This window comes from Mercurialis annua, linkage group LG1-X, assembly GCF_937616625.2.
Source record: "Mercurialis annua linkage group LG1-X, ddMerAnnu1.2, whole genome shotgun sequence".
Taxonomy (NCBI): domain Eukaryota; kingdom Viridiplantae; phylum Streptophyta; class Magnoliopsida; order Malpighiales; family Euphorbiaceae; genus Mercurialis; species Mercurialis annua.
The window spans coordinates 61,440,116-61,453,441 of record NC_065570.1 but is presented as its reverse complement, the minus strand read 5'-3'; the positions used below and the strand labels follow the sequence as shown (position 1 = coordinate 61,453,441).

The 13,326-nt window shown below is 33.6% G+C and overlaps 3 protein-coding genes across 4 annotated transcripts; all 3 read right to left on the bottom strand.

Moving 5' to 3' along the window:
* Nucleotides 1-353: 353 nt before the first annotated feature.
* LOC126686918 (disease resistance protein RPV1-like) lies at nucleotides 354-5,105 on the bottom strand. The gene is made up of 5 exons (XM_050381215.2): nucleotides 3,971-5,105; nucleotides 2,527-3,631; nucleotides 2,105-2,386; nucleotides 1,099-2,019; nucleotides 354-1,018 (listed from the first exon to the last, which is right to left on the bottom strand). Exons 1-5 carry the CDS (start codon nucleotides 4,492-4,494, stop codon nucleotides 374-376), a joined length of 3,477 nt encoding a protein of 1,158 aa, XP_050237172.1. The 5' UTR covers nucleotides 4,495-5,105; the 3' UTR covers nucleotides 354-373.
* A 133-nt stretch (nucleotides 5,106-5,238) lies between these two features.
* LOC126686983 (protein COP1 SUPPRESSOR 2) lies at nucleotides 5,239-7,574 on the bottom strand. Of its 2 annotated transcripts, XM_050381328.2 has the most exons (7): nucleotides 7,475-7,574; nucleotides 7,200-7,375; nucleotides 6,886-7,113; nucleotides 6,624-6,750; nucleotides 6,041-6,114; nucleotides 5,741-5,898; nucleotides 5,239-5,502 (listed from the first exon to the last, which is right to left on the bottom strand). In XM_050381328.2, exons 2-7 carry the CDS (start codon nucleotides 7,295-7,297, stop codon nucleotides 5,342-5,344), a joined length of 846 nt encoding a protein of 281 aa, XP_050237285.1. In that variant the 5' UTR covers nucleotides 7,298-7,375; nucleotides 7,475-7,574; the 3' UTR covers nucleotides 5,239-5,341. The 2 variants fall into 2 exon arrangements, with proteins under 2 accessions (XP_050237285.1, XP_050237277.1); XM_050381320.2 differs by lacking the exon at nucleotides 7,475-7,574 and having other exon boundaries at nucleotides 7,200-7,465.
* Nucleotides 7,575-8,926: 1,352 nt separating this feature from the next.
* Nucleotides 8,927-12,500, bottom strand: LOC126687063 (NADH dehydrogenase [ubiquinone] 1 beta subcomplex subunit 3-B-like). Its single transcript, XM_050381426.2, has 2 exons — nucleotides 12,205-12,500; nucleotides 8,927-9,181 (listed from the first exon to the last, which is right to left on the bottom strand). Exon 1 carries the CDS (start codon nucleotides 12,434-12,436, stop codon nucleotides 12,221-12,223), a length of 216 nt encoding a protein of 71 aa, XP_050237383.1. The 5' UTR covers nucleotides 12,437-12,500; the 3' UTR covers nucleotides 8,927-9,181; nucleotides 12,205-12,220.
* Nucleotides 12,501-13,326: the final 826 nt, after the last annotated feature.

Genomic DNA, 13,326 nt, shown 5'->3' with positions numbered 1-13,326 from the left:
ACTGGAAATTTTATATAAACTAAAAGAGATTAATAATATAAAATTTCATAACCGGATATGTTTTCTAAATAAAATTGGAAACATAGTGTTCTTATAAATTTCTTTGTTCTTCAACAAAATAAATAAAATTATTATTAAATTGAAAAATACATCATATAATATAATTGAAATTCATCTTCACGAAACTAATATCATTAACTGCCAATTATCAAAAATATCATTAACTGCCGAATCCAACGCCTACGAGAGTTGTAATGTGGCTTGTGGTTTTAAGGATTTGGAAGAATATGAGTAGTTTTGATTAAAAGCTAATATACACATTTAAGATTACAGGCAGCCTAGTGGTTGCAATGTAGAAAAAAGATCTTGTTTTTCACATTCTATCGCTCAGAAATTTACAAATCTTGTTGAGAACATTGACGATGGACATCAATTGCGGGCTAGTAGACCTCAGACTGTTACAGTGTGTATCCCAACGAAGTTGGCTAACGTCGCGGTTATAATTATTATAGCTCAGAATATATCCAATATTGTTGAGGAACGGTGAGATATCAGCATTGTTCAGAATTTGATACCGTGGAGAGCAAGTAATCGATTGGGTTTGAGAACCGCGGACAAGATGAACTCCAATTCGTTTAATGTGAATACCTAAAGGCATTCGTACTCCTACATACACTTCATCTCCATCTTTCAATTGATCCACATACTTCCAATGGCTTAACCACAGATTACAACCATTCTGTGCTGGAATTTGATAGAACGTTGGGCTGTAAGTCCAGTAAAAACCGTTGCTCGCGTTCTTGATTAGAGCAAAAGCCGTGCCCAATACATTGTTTGAATCCCAACTTGTAGACTCGTCACATGCGTATACGACGCACAAATTCAACCCTGCAATCTTTTGCCCTTCAAAACCATGAAGGTTAAAAGAAAATGAACACCCTGGGTGTTGGAAGTTGTACCATTCTGGAATTTCACTTCCTGGAAGATAAGTAGTAAATATTCCACATTCCTGCAACACCTGAGCCATTCATAGAAAGTTTAAGCATAAACAATTAAGGCTTTGTCTGGGGATTCAAACTAGAGATAGTGAGAAAGAACCTGCACTGAAGCTGTTGTTGAAGTTGCTGTGAAGCTACTGACCATTTTTGCCTGTAAGCTTTCCAACGATTCCAAATTGATCAATCCCAATGCCTTCATCATTTCCATGTCGATTTCGCTAATTGGTTGTAATTTAAAAGCACCTTCCACCTCGACTAGTTTTTCACAACCAGAAGATCTTAAAATCAATCCTCTGTACAAGTTTGGTAAATTTGCGATCCTTTCTAGTGAGGTACAATGGTTAATATTCAATTCATTTAGACTCATCGGAAGCTCTGGAAGTAATTGTAGACTTTGACAGTGGTCTAAGATAAGGGAGTGGAGCAAAGTGAGGCTGTTAATGCTCTCTGGTATTGCATGAAAAGGGTTACCACTTAGGTTCAAATGTTGCAACGATGGTAGTATGCTAAGATCTTTCAGAATATGATCATTAGATAGATTGCAATTAGCAAGGCTTAGACTTACCAGAGAGCTCGGTAGAGAAGTGAATGAAAAGTTCATGGATTTCACACCTCTACTCGGTGATAACCAAGAACTGAAGAGTGAATCCAATGATGACATTCTTGCATCTCCATTTGTAGAATGTAGTTGATGAATCGAACATCCATCAACAGCCAGCATTTTCAAATTCATTTCTGCTACCTCTTTAGGTAACTCGTCAAGTTCTAAGCAACCAGACAACACTAGCTCTTCAAGTGATTTCAAACTAGCAATTTTCTTTGGAAGCTGCTTCAGAGTTTTGCACTCTCTTAGATTCAACACTACTATATTCTCGAGAACTGTAATAGATTCATCAATCTCAGTTATGTTTATGCAGTTTTTGAGTATTAATCTCTCCAAATTGGGGAGTCCTTCAAAATTGGGAGTTGCGACAAGAAAGTATGAATGGCTGAGGTTAAGGATCTTCAAGTTTGGAAGAGACTGAAAAATGAACCAATGAAGCAGTGAGCAACCACTATATTACTCAGTTTCCATGAAATGTTAAAAGAAGTTAGTTGCAGCATACCTTGGTCTTTCTCCAAAGATATTTAAGGCTGCTATAGCGCATGTCAAGAATGGTTAGCTTGTCCAGATATAAGTTGGTTGGTATAGAATTCAAAGAAAATCCACGCCAACTCAACGATATCAAAGTTCTGGGAAAATCTTCATAACCTCCTTCAAGTTTAACATTATAAAGTCGGAGTAACTTCAGTCTCTGCATCTTTGCAAATGCTTCTGTTTTCAAGACCAACTCCTTTGACTCTAAAGTAACTGGCTTGAATGAAAGGGCCTTTACAGCTTCTGTTCCCTGCTTTGGTAAACATTTTAACAGGTTAACAAAAACAAAAGTTGTTTGATAATATAATCAAGCATACATGTATGTGTGTGTGTGCACAAGCATACGCTCATGCAAACTCATCATATATATGGAATTTGCAAATCTCTTACGGTGTTTTCTTTCAAGACAGTGAAAACATCTTTGTGATGCCATAATCTGCTGCGTTTTCCGGGATCTTCAGGCGATTCTTGGCGAACAATATCTCTCCCCATGTCTCTAAGTAATGGATGCATCATTATATGGTTGTGTTCATCCATTGTTATGAGACATCTATCCATAAGATTCTGAAGCCCAATGATTGTGTAGAAACCGCAATCATCTAGTATTTTGATGATGTAATCTTTATCATTTCCAACAAAAAAACAGGCTATGTCAAGGAACAAATTTTTGTCATGATCATCTTGAAGGGAATCATAACTTATTCTGAGAATCCTTTGAATGTTACGATTAGGAAGTGCTTCCAGCTTCCTTAATTCACTTTCCCATATATCTTTTCTTTTTCCACGAAGCGAAGAGCCCAGAACCTGAAGAGCCAATGGTAGTCCATTGCAGTAACTTACTACACTTTCAGAAAGCTTCTCAAAACCTTCAGGAGGGTGACATTGGCCAAAAGAATGCCAGCTGAATAGCTGAATTGATGAATCATCATCCAATTCTGAGATTTTAAGCATCAAGGATCCTTCATAATTAACTGTAAGAAAACTTGCATACCTAGTTGTTATGATTATTTTACTTCCTGGGAGCAACCATTTCTGCATTCCAATTATCGCATTGAATTGATCAGTCTGATCCACATCGTCAAGAACAATAAGAACTTTCCTGCAACATATAGCTTCCTTGATCTTGATGATGCCTTCATCTACATTGTATATCTTGATGGGTTGCTCTTTAAGAATGTCCGAAAGAAGTTGTCTTTGTATCTGAAGCAGGCCGTTGGATTGTTCTGAAGTTTCTCTAATGTTTGCAAGAAAGCTTCTTCCTTCAAAATTGTCACAGTTCATGTTATAAACAGTCTTTGCAATGGTTGTCTTCCCAATTCCTCCAGCTCCATAAATTATCATAATCCTTGAATTGGGAGCTTCATCTCGTAACCACAGATGAATTCTTACAACATCAAAAGATACTCCAACTAAATATGGGGAAACATTCAGAACCTTGCGATTCAGTTTCGTCTTAACGTCTTTGATAATATTTCGAATAAACTGGGCCTCATACCTATAGATCAATGCCATGAAAATAACAAAAAATGAAATAATTCTGATTTCTTCAATTATCATAATTAAGGAAAATCATCCAACACTGATTTTAATGCAATTTTAGTTACAAATACTTTTTATCTATTGAAGAGCAATATCATGAATTCTAATGAAACCTCAATTGATATTGTTTTCAGATGACATAATGTTTTAAACAAACTAAGATTCAGTTCGTATCCACATATATGAAAGCAACATAGATTCGTTAATCTAAGTACTAAAAGGAAAACGTAGGGTTTATGTTAAATATTCATATACAAACACATGGTATGGTATAGTTAACAAGAATAAGCAATACCTGTCCTCTAAAACAAATCCTCCCAGGTCTGCAACTTCTCTAAGTGCTGCCTTCCATCCCTCCAGTTTTTCCATCTCCTCCTTGAAACATTTTTCGTGCACAGCAAATGCTTCGGCAAAACTCCCACTCAGTTCTGAGACATGAGATGGATCAACATCGTAAAAGACAGGGATTACAATGTGCCCAACAGTTCTCCTACGTTCCATGACTATCACAAGTTCAGCCAAGCACCATCTCGAAGAGGCGTAGTTCTTGGAGAGCACAACTATCGAAATTCTAGATTCTTGCATTGCTTTTGTGATCTCTGACTCAATGTTTTGACCTCTCTCAAGGTCATTATCATCCCTGAACGCATGGACACCTGCTTGAATCAGAGCTGTGTAGAGATGATCAGTAAAATTCCTACGAGTATCCTCACCTCTAAAACTCAAAAACACATCATAACTACATAGAGAGGCGGAAGGTGAGGCTTCATGTCCTGTTGCATTAGCCATAGACATTAGTATGCAACTCTCAATCGACATAACTGATTAAGATAACTCAATATCTTGAAAATAGCACAGAATTCAGGACAGATATAGCAAGTGGAGATGCCTAAAAAAGTCGATGTAAGCAAACTAGTGAGAAGCAATAGCTGGTTTAGTTTGGTCAATGTTTGCATAGTCTTCTGCTTTTCACATATCTATAAAAGTAAACTCTTTCAAAAAAAAAACTATCTCCCATCATTGACTTTAAGCCAGCTACTTTAGTTAGCTAAATCGAAGTCTTCCTGGTCATTCGGCCACTAAACTCAGTTGATAATACATTGTTTATCAAATGGGTGTCCTAGATCCCAAAATAAAATAAAATAATAAAAGAGTCTTCAAGCAACATGCTGATGGGCTGGAAGAGATTAAATCATATAGATTCATCAGATTCCACTGCAGATTGTAAGGAGTCTTTCAAGATAATTTGCTGATCAGATAGCTAAAATCGTAACGTACACCCCAAAATAACACATAACTGTCACAATAATTCACCAAGTATATTAATCCACAATAACAGAAATTGAAAAGTCCCGCTTTAGCTCTTGTGAAATAATCCAAGAGTAAAATCTCACAAACAATGAACTCAGACGGCACAGCCATCCTAATCAGATAATGCCCCTCCATTTCTTTTAGCAGAAGAAAATGGAAACGCCTTATGTCATTTATGAGATAGGTATCCAGTATATGACTGACTGCATCAATATTTGTCTGATAATAGGATCCTGATATGGTAACACATAGTTGAACAAACTCTAAATATCCATTAAATACTAGAAGTAATTTTAATCATCACAATGGCAATTATCATTTAGTGTTTACAAAAGTGCACTCTCAAAAGGCTGTGCTATCTCCGCATGACCCGATGGCGTTCTCTTTTTCTGAAACGTTCTAGCATGAACTCATCAGTTGCAGCTTCTCTGCGTGTTGCATCAGCGTTGTTATCAGCCGGTTTGGTTCCAGCACCATCATCCTGGGAGCTTCTATCCTTGTATAGCTCCGGATGTTCTACAAGTTTGTGATTATAGTTAGAGAAAAGACGATCAAGCGGAAAGAAAACCAAAATGTAAAGCTTCGATAACTCACTTGAATTGTGGGCATTTAAAACCATCTAAGCAGTCCTTACTAGTAGTTTATTTTAGTTTTTCATAAAATAAAGGTGTAAAATAGCATAACATAATGAGGCAGACTAACACATTTAGTACATATGAACACTAATGAGAAAATTCAAAAAGCTGTAAGCAACCTCTTCGAAGTTTCTCAGCATAATCCCTGCCACGTTGGAAATAATCTGCACTGTAACTTGATGGGATGCTAAAATCCGATTTTACCCGGCCCGTTAGCCGTTTCTCCTGTAATAGTTTTTTGGCAGCCTCCGTTTCCTCAATATTTTTTAATTTGTATCTGCAACCACAAGAAATAGCATTACTCTTCCATAACAATCAAATGGTGCAGGAACTTCTGGTCTAGGTACATTGATGTCAAGACAGACTAGGCAGAGTCCAAAGCAAGGAAAAACATGTTTATGATGAAAGAATGGGCATACTCAATGGGCAACTGAATTTCCGCAATCCCAGTGGTCCACTGGGTAGAGCTTTCTTCTGAGTTTCGCCCTTTCACCTGAGAAGACACAATAAAAACTTTCAATGATCCGTATGCAAGATATAATACACATAGGAAAAGAGAAGGCAGAGCGTGTCAGCACCTAAACTTCTGGAATGTTAGAAACAAAATTAGACAGTTAAGGAAACACAAACATAGAGGTGGAGGCTTAGAAAATGAATGTAAAGGACACATAGGAGCTCAAAAAAAGAAGACACCCATAGCTTGTGTAGAAAATGAAATATTAAGCTACATGGTGTTCTATGAAATAACTCAAGTACGACTATCAATCGTCAGTTGTAACTTGTAAATATATATTGAACTCAACAAAGATGCCTCATTTTGTCTCTTGTACTTAGATGCATATATCAAACAACAAATAAACAACTTTTCTTCATGCATGAATGACCATACAAATATCAGTTATACACAAATAACATGCATCTGATAAAAGTAAGCAAGCACAACACATACAAGTCATCAAAAAGACATGCCTACAATAGAGTGAGTTAACAGCAGCAGCTCACTTTAAGATGTTCGGGAATCTTGTACAATTCATCTTCAGCGCGCTTTAACTCATTTTCAACTTGCTCTGGTGTTGCATCAATGTTCTTCCCTCTTCTCTTCGCCAATTCTTGCTCAACATACATCAACCTATGTTGATCAGATCAACCAGAACATACAATCAAATCACGCACAATTTTTTTACATTGAACTTAATTGAATTAAATCCAATTATACTATATTCAAATAGGGTGTGCAAATGAAAAATAAATTAGATTAGATTACATGTTGGGATCTTCAACCATAACAGCAGTTTCTTGAGCAAATGTATCTTGAAGAACAAGCTCTTCCTTTTCATCTCCACCTGCATCGTTCTTTTCGCTTGCTTTTTTTTGATTTTGCACGTTACTAATCTGCTGTTGAACAGCAGACGATGATGAAGTTAAAATTGCGGGTATTCCTGATTTCCTTTCCCTTTGTTTTTGCAGGAATTTCACTTCCTCTAACGCCAACCTGCTCGTTAGTTAATCAGTTAATTAACGATAAACCCTAATTTAGGGTTTACTGGAACTTATAGAAATAATTAATTGATTAACTACCTCCTCTCTTCTTCGTCATCTGATGCGGCTTGGCTGTTGTTGTTCTGATCGTCTACTTCTTGGATACTTCTCTTCCTAAAATTCTTCTTTCTTATCATCTGTAATTTTTTTCTTTTTCTTTCAAATTTTCCCGAGAAAGTTACTAGTCTTGTTCTCCAATTTCTCCGCGCCGATACCTGTTATTACAAGTGGTATGAGCAAAACAAATTTCACGTCTATTGTTTGTATGGATTTAATCCTAATATTTAGTAAAATGTTATAAAACAGATCACAGCCTTTTATGTTTTTGCATCTTGTAGCTTTATATTAATTTTTCAGAAAAATTTAAGCCCGAAATCGGAAAAAAGGACGAGTTTGAAGAAAAAAAGAGGATTGATATATTCGATGTTAGGTGTTTAGGTTAGAAAAAAATACGGTACCGTTTTATTCAAAACTAATCAGTTTCATTTTTATCAAAACAATACAATTTCTTAAATTAAAAAATTAAAAAAGGAGTCGTCTTTGAAAGTCTTGTCATGATGTCTATGACCTAACAATCCGGCAATTCACGTAAGCAAAAAAATATTCGGAAATTAAAATTAGAGCTACAATACAAAAAAAGATATTAAAATTATTTTATAACATTAGAATTAAATCACAACTAACATTAATTGTTGGAATTTATTTTCCAATGCCTCTTATTATAATATAGAACTGTTAATAAGAGCAAACAGTGCATCTAATACTATTTTGAGCTAATAGCAACTTCAGTAGATTTTATTTATTTATTTTATCATTTTTTTTGTTTTTCCTTTCGTGTTAATATTTTATTATCTTTATTAAATTTGAAATGAAAACATAAATAATTATTTTCATGATTGGCATAGGAAAGACTATTCCAACCTCTTTCTGATTGATCGCTACACCATCATCCTAAGACATTTAGGGGCCATTTGGTTGGGAAAAAAAAGGGAATGGAAATGGGAATGGTTCTTATTGTTTGTGTTTGTTTTGTCAAATTATACTAGATAATGGGAATGTGATTACCCCCTCAATGGAAATCACCCATTCCCCTCTAACCCCATGTGAATGAACTTTTGAGAATGAAAATCAAAATTTAAAAAAATATTCTAATGATAAATAATAAATAAAAAATTATTAAAAAAATTATTTTTAAATTTTAAAAGATATACTTAAAATAAAAAATAATATTTTTTAATATTTTAAAAAAAAATTATTTTTTTTAAATAATTTTTTTAATTTTTTTTCTAAAATATTTTTTATATAAAAAATATTTAAAAAAATAAAAATAATAATTTTAATAAATAATAAATAATTTTTTTATTAAACTTTACCCATTCCCATTCCTACACTTTGAACCAAACAAAAAATGAAAACAATCATTCTCATTCTCATTCCGATTCCCATTTCCAACCTTCAACCAAACGGCCCCTTAAATTTTATAGATATGTTTTCATTACCTAAGCTTAATAAGTATTTTTTTTTAGGAAATAAAATCTATATTAATTGGAAATATCAGAATACAAAGGCAAAAAGTTAAACTTTTGAATATTTTTTGAGCAATTTTTTAAAAATAATCTTTTTTATATTTCATGCCCAATTGAGGGGATGAATTGATCCTCTGTTCAATTCAAAATATAATTTATCAAAAAAAAAAAAATTCAAAATATATGTTAAAGCATAAAAATGCGGGTTTACAAACTTTATGTTTACTAGTATCTCACTAATTTAAATGAAAGCTAGTAGGACTTTTGGATGGATTTAGCATTAGAATACCAACTAATATCTGTATCAACAAATAAGACAGGAAAAATGTAAAATGATTAAACCTTGTTCCACATTAAAATTTAAAACTGCCAGCATCTATGGAACAATTTAGATACAAGTTCACGTCTCAATACTGAGCACTTATTGAACCAAGTAACTGAAGACGAAAACAGAATGCAGGACGATCCATGCTTTCACATTCCAGCAATCCCCATCTGTAAGATCAATAAGCCGTCAGAACAATATTCGCCTGAATCAAAAGTATTTCAAGAAAGTTGCAAAACAAAGAAAGCATTTTGGATCTTTGATCGACGTATTCTATCTAATGCCAAAAACCTGCGAACTTCCAACCAGACATCTTGGCACTGCAATGCGCAATCAATTTTAATGCTGATATTCCTGAACTCCTAACTATATTTTGGCATATGTTCCATCAACTGAATTACATCAAATTTATGGCTGACACTAACCAAGGAGTATTTTGTGCACTAAGTGAGCATTTTAGCAATAATAAGATGAGGCAAGGCTTCAATAAAACATCACACACATGGTATAATGCAGCAAAAAGAAGAAGCAGACAGCTGAATAATACGCTATGATAAAAGAACACAATCTTACATTTGATTAAATAAACATCATTTTAATTATGAAGAACGCTATTTAACCTGAAAAACATCACCAGATACTCATGGAACAAAATTAAAATTTACATTTCTATCATTGGCCAGGAACTCGTGTGTACAACAGAAAATTACTATTTCTATCAAAAAAATTTCATATCCGTACATTGAGTATCAAATTTATGTATTCATTGATGCAAATTCAATCACCTCACAAGAGGTTGAATAGCCCAAATGAGATAGAATAGGCATTGTGCTCATGTGAGTCTAAACTCTAATGATTCGTTATGCAACTCAATATCAGCCAAAAGCTTGTCTAAACACAAATATGAGGAGGATTTTTTAAGCATAGAAACAAAAGGTGAAAAAAACAGCTATATCTTCTGGTCACAATGCCAACGCTAACTAAATTGGTAATGGTAAGTATTGTAGACTATTAGCTAAGCAGCAATACAAGGGAATATTTCTTACATGCGTAGGGATTGAGGTAATAGATGATATAGGACAATAGTGTAATTTATGAATTATTTATAACATATTTATAATTAAAAAAAATTGTTTGCCCTCGGTTCCTCATTTACAGGTAACAGGTTATGACTCTCTTCCTATAAGTTGACTTTACCAATTACTGGTCAATTGAAGTATCCCTTTGATTCTGACAACTCTGCTGAGTGTCTACATTTAAAACTGTTATCCAGCATGCGAAAGAAATAGTTTTAAGAAAAGATACAACAGTTTTTGATGCTGCTGAAGGGAGTGGACTATCTCAACTCAAGCTTTTATTTCAAATATTTTTAATACAATTTTAATTTGCTTATAATATATTTTTTAAATCACGAAGAGAATTATTTTCAGCATTGTTTGTGGGCACTTAGGCCTGAAAAAGAAAGTGGAAAACCCTGCACAATTTGGAATCTCTCCCTGTGACTCACTGCTATAAGCCTATAATAAATAAAAAGCCAAATAATCAAATATTAACTTCAACAAACAGGTCAACCGTAACACGGCCAAATGGGCAAACCAGACAGGTACATGACCGTCAAGCAATTTTAAGAAAACAGTGAACACATCAGTTGAATGTTACTACCACCTCTCCCTCTCTCTTACCACTTCATCTTGAGAAGAAACTCAATTCTTCAGACTCTACAACCCAACATTGAAAGTATCATCACTGCATTGGTCACCCAGCCCATAGAAGGATAAAACTGGTAGAAAGCTTCATTTATACACATAACAATACAAACACAAAAGCAAAGCACACAATCAACAAGAACTAAATCATAAGAGACAAAAATAAAGACAGATCCACCAAATTATAATAAATCTTCTAAGCAATCCAGAATGCAAATGATTTCACTACTATTTTGAACAGGCTCATTGATTTTCATGTCCTCAATGGAAGTATTTCAGGATTATCAGTTTTTTTCTTAAGCCAGAAAAAGGAAGAGTGAATCATGCACAAGTTGGAATTTCTCCCAAGACTAACTGCCACGATTGATTGGAATGCCAAAAAACCATTATCACTTAAAGTTAGACGAGCTAACCCTAAAACATGCATAAAAGTGGCATACACATCAATTCAAAAGATATTGGGACAGAAAAACGACCTTATAATTTCAAAGAGCAGTATATACATCAATTCAGTTTCCATAACCAATTTTACTTTGGATTTTTACTGCTAACAAGATTTTACAAAAACATTTGAAATAGGATAAAACTTGAGAAAAGAGTGCACTAACCATGACTTGTAGGTCGGACACACTACTAATTTGAAGAGAAAACCCATAGTAAGACACCAGTGAAAGTGAATAACAACCCCAAAAAAAGAAGCAGATGCATGAAATAACATACAGAATCACACTTGAGAAAACAATTTTCCCAGAAGAGCTAATGCTAATCAAGACGCCAGAACATCGAAATCAAATGCGGAGTTTTCATGTACATAAGAAAGGTGGGCGGCAGAATCCAACAAAGGGAGAGGACAAAGTCACATAGATTGTAGCTGAAACCAATGTAAAAGGATCTAGCATGGGAATTTGCACAAACAAGAAGCCTAGCATTTTGAAAAACCTACTCTTTATCTAAAAAAGAAACTCGCTAAGTTGCACCCAAAAAACCCAATTTAAAATCCATCAACACTTTTTTTATAGCCTTTACAGGTATGTTCTCCAATAAATATAAAAATTTCAAGTCTCAATCCCTAATTCTATAAGTAAACACAATTACCTGTTTTCTCTCATTGACTCTGATTCTTTAGTTTGTGCCTACAAATGGATTTTATAACCATTTCTTCTAATTATTTTTTTGATATCTAAATTGGCTTAAATCAATTAATTGGAACTACTCCAATCATTGGAACCATTCCTGCTTCTCTTGTTTTCAATCCTAACTTACAATTCAATCGGCAAATATGCAGCAAAGGAAAAAGAAGCATCAACCCCACATGACCAAAACAAATCAAAGTGATTAAAGGAACGAAATTTCGATCAAATAATGAATAAAAACAAGAACCCAACTGTTAATTAGCTTCAATTGACAAACACAAAAATAAAACCCAGCAAGAAAAACACAAAATTGAATCGATCTAACAACCCAATTAAAATTAATAGGTAGCTAACCTGAGAAGCAGCGAGATCAGTGAGAGTGAGAAGAAGAAGATTGGTGGTGAGAAGAGGAAGGAGCGTAAAACTTGTCGTAAACTTGTTCACCGACGAGATAGATACCAAAGGCGACGACTGCTATGCCAAGGCCAGGTAATGCGTGCCGGAATTGATTGCTAAGCATCGGATGCTTCCTCCATTCATCTCTCCTCTTGAAGAATTCTCCGGTAGTTCCCAATGGTTTCCCCATTTCTCTCTCTGCTAAAACAACACTCAATCGATTAACACAAAATCAGTGAAATGGGGCGTTTATTAGTAAGAAGCCTAATTATATAAAAATCCACGCGGATTCTTTATTGGTTCTAATCGAATTATTAGTTTAATTAACTTTAGCTTAAGTTAGTACTATATCTTTCAACTAGTAGCAGAAGGTATAAAAAAGACCTCGACTTTTTTTCAAAAATATAAATCAGCCTTTTTATTTTTTAGGCACAATTAAACCCTCGTGTTTTTAAAATTAAACAATTAAACCCTCGTTATTTTAAAATTGAATAAATAAACCCTTTTAATTTACTTTTGAGACACTTACCCCCTTAAAGTTTTGGTAGATATTTTAAACATTAAATTATTTTTGAATTTTTTTCCTATATGATTATGAGAGATATGTCAGCTATTAACGAGTGTTTCTAATGATATTGGACGAAAGGGGTTATTTGTTCTATTTAAAAATAAAGAGGGCTTAATTATACCCCAAAAAGTAAAATGGCTTATTTGTACTTTTGTAAAAACTACGAGAATTTTTCTGTACCTTTTACTTATATTTTAATTATAAAATATAAATTTAATAAAAATGTTTTTTTATAAAATTTAAAGAAAAAAATGTATGTTACTTTTTTTGTCAAAAAAATGTATGTTATTAAAATGATGTATTATGTAATTCATTTTATATAAATAGAACATCTATTTAAAATCTTAACTTATATATATATATATATATATAAAGGTAAGAGCAAAATATTATGACACCCTTCATATATAATTTACAGTTTCATCGATTCTGTTTGAAAATCAATTGATGTGGTCTTCTATTTTTATTTTACTAATGTTTTAATATTTTATTTAATTTTAATGCGAGTCAAC

Excerpts from the sequence above, each read along its gene's own strand:
- LOC126686918 (XM_050381215.2), bottom strand. The coding sequence starts at position 4,494 with ATGTCGATTGAGAGTTGCATACTAATGTCTATGGCTAATGCAACAGGA. Across the intron at positions 2,387-2,526 it reads CTGTCTTGAAAGAAAACACC|GGAACAGAAGCTGTAAAGGC; the intron begins GTAAGAGATTTG and ends TTACCAAAGCAG. Across the intron at positions 1,019-1,098 it reads CAACAACAGCTTCAGTGCAG|GTGTTGCAGGAATGTGGAAT; the intron begins GTTCTTTCTCAC and ends TGAATGGCTCAG.
- LOC126686983 (XM_050381328.2), bottom strand. The coding sequence starts at position 7,297 with ATGATAAGAAAGAAGAATTTTAGGAAGAGAAGTATCCAAGAAGTAGAC. Across the intron at positions 5,899-6,040 it reads GAAATTCAGTTGCCCATTGA|ATACAAATTAAAAAATATTG; the intron begins GTATGCCCATTC and ends TTGTGGTTGCAG. Across the intron at positions 5,503-5,740 it reads TGCTGAGAAACTTCGAAGAG|AACATCCGGAGCTATACAAG; the intron begins GTTGCTTACAGC and ends ACAAACTTGTAG.
- LOC126687063 (XM_050381426.2), bottom strand. The coding sequence starts at position 12,436 with ATGGGGAAACCATTGGGAACTACCGGAGAATTCTTCAAGAGGAGAGAT.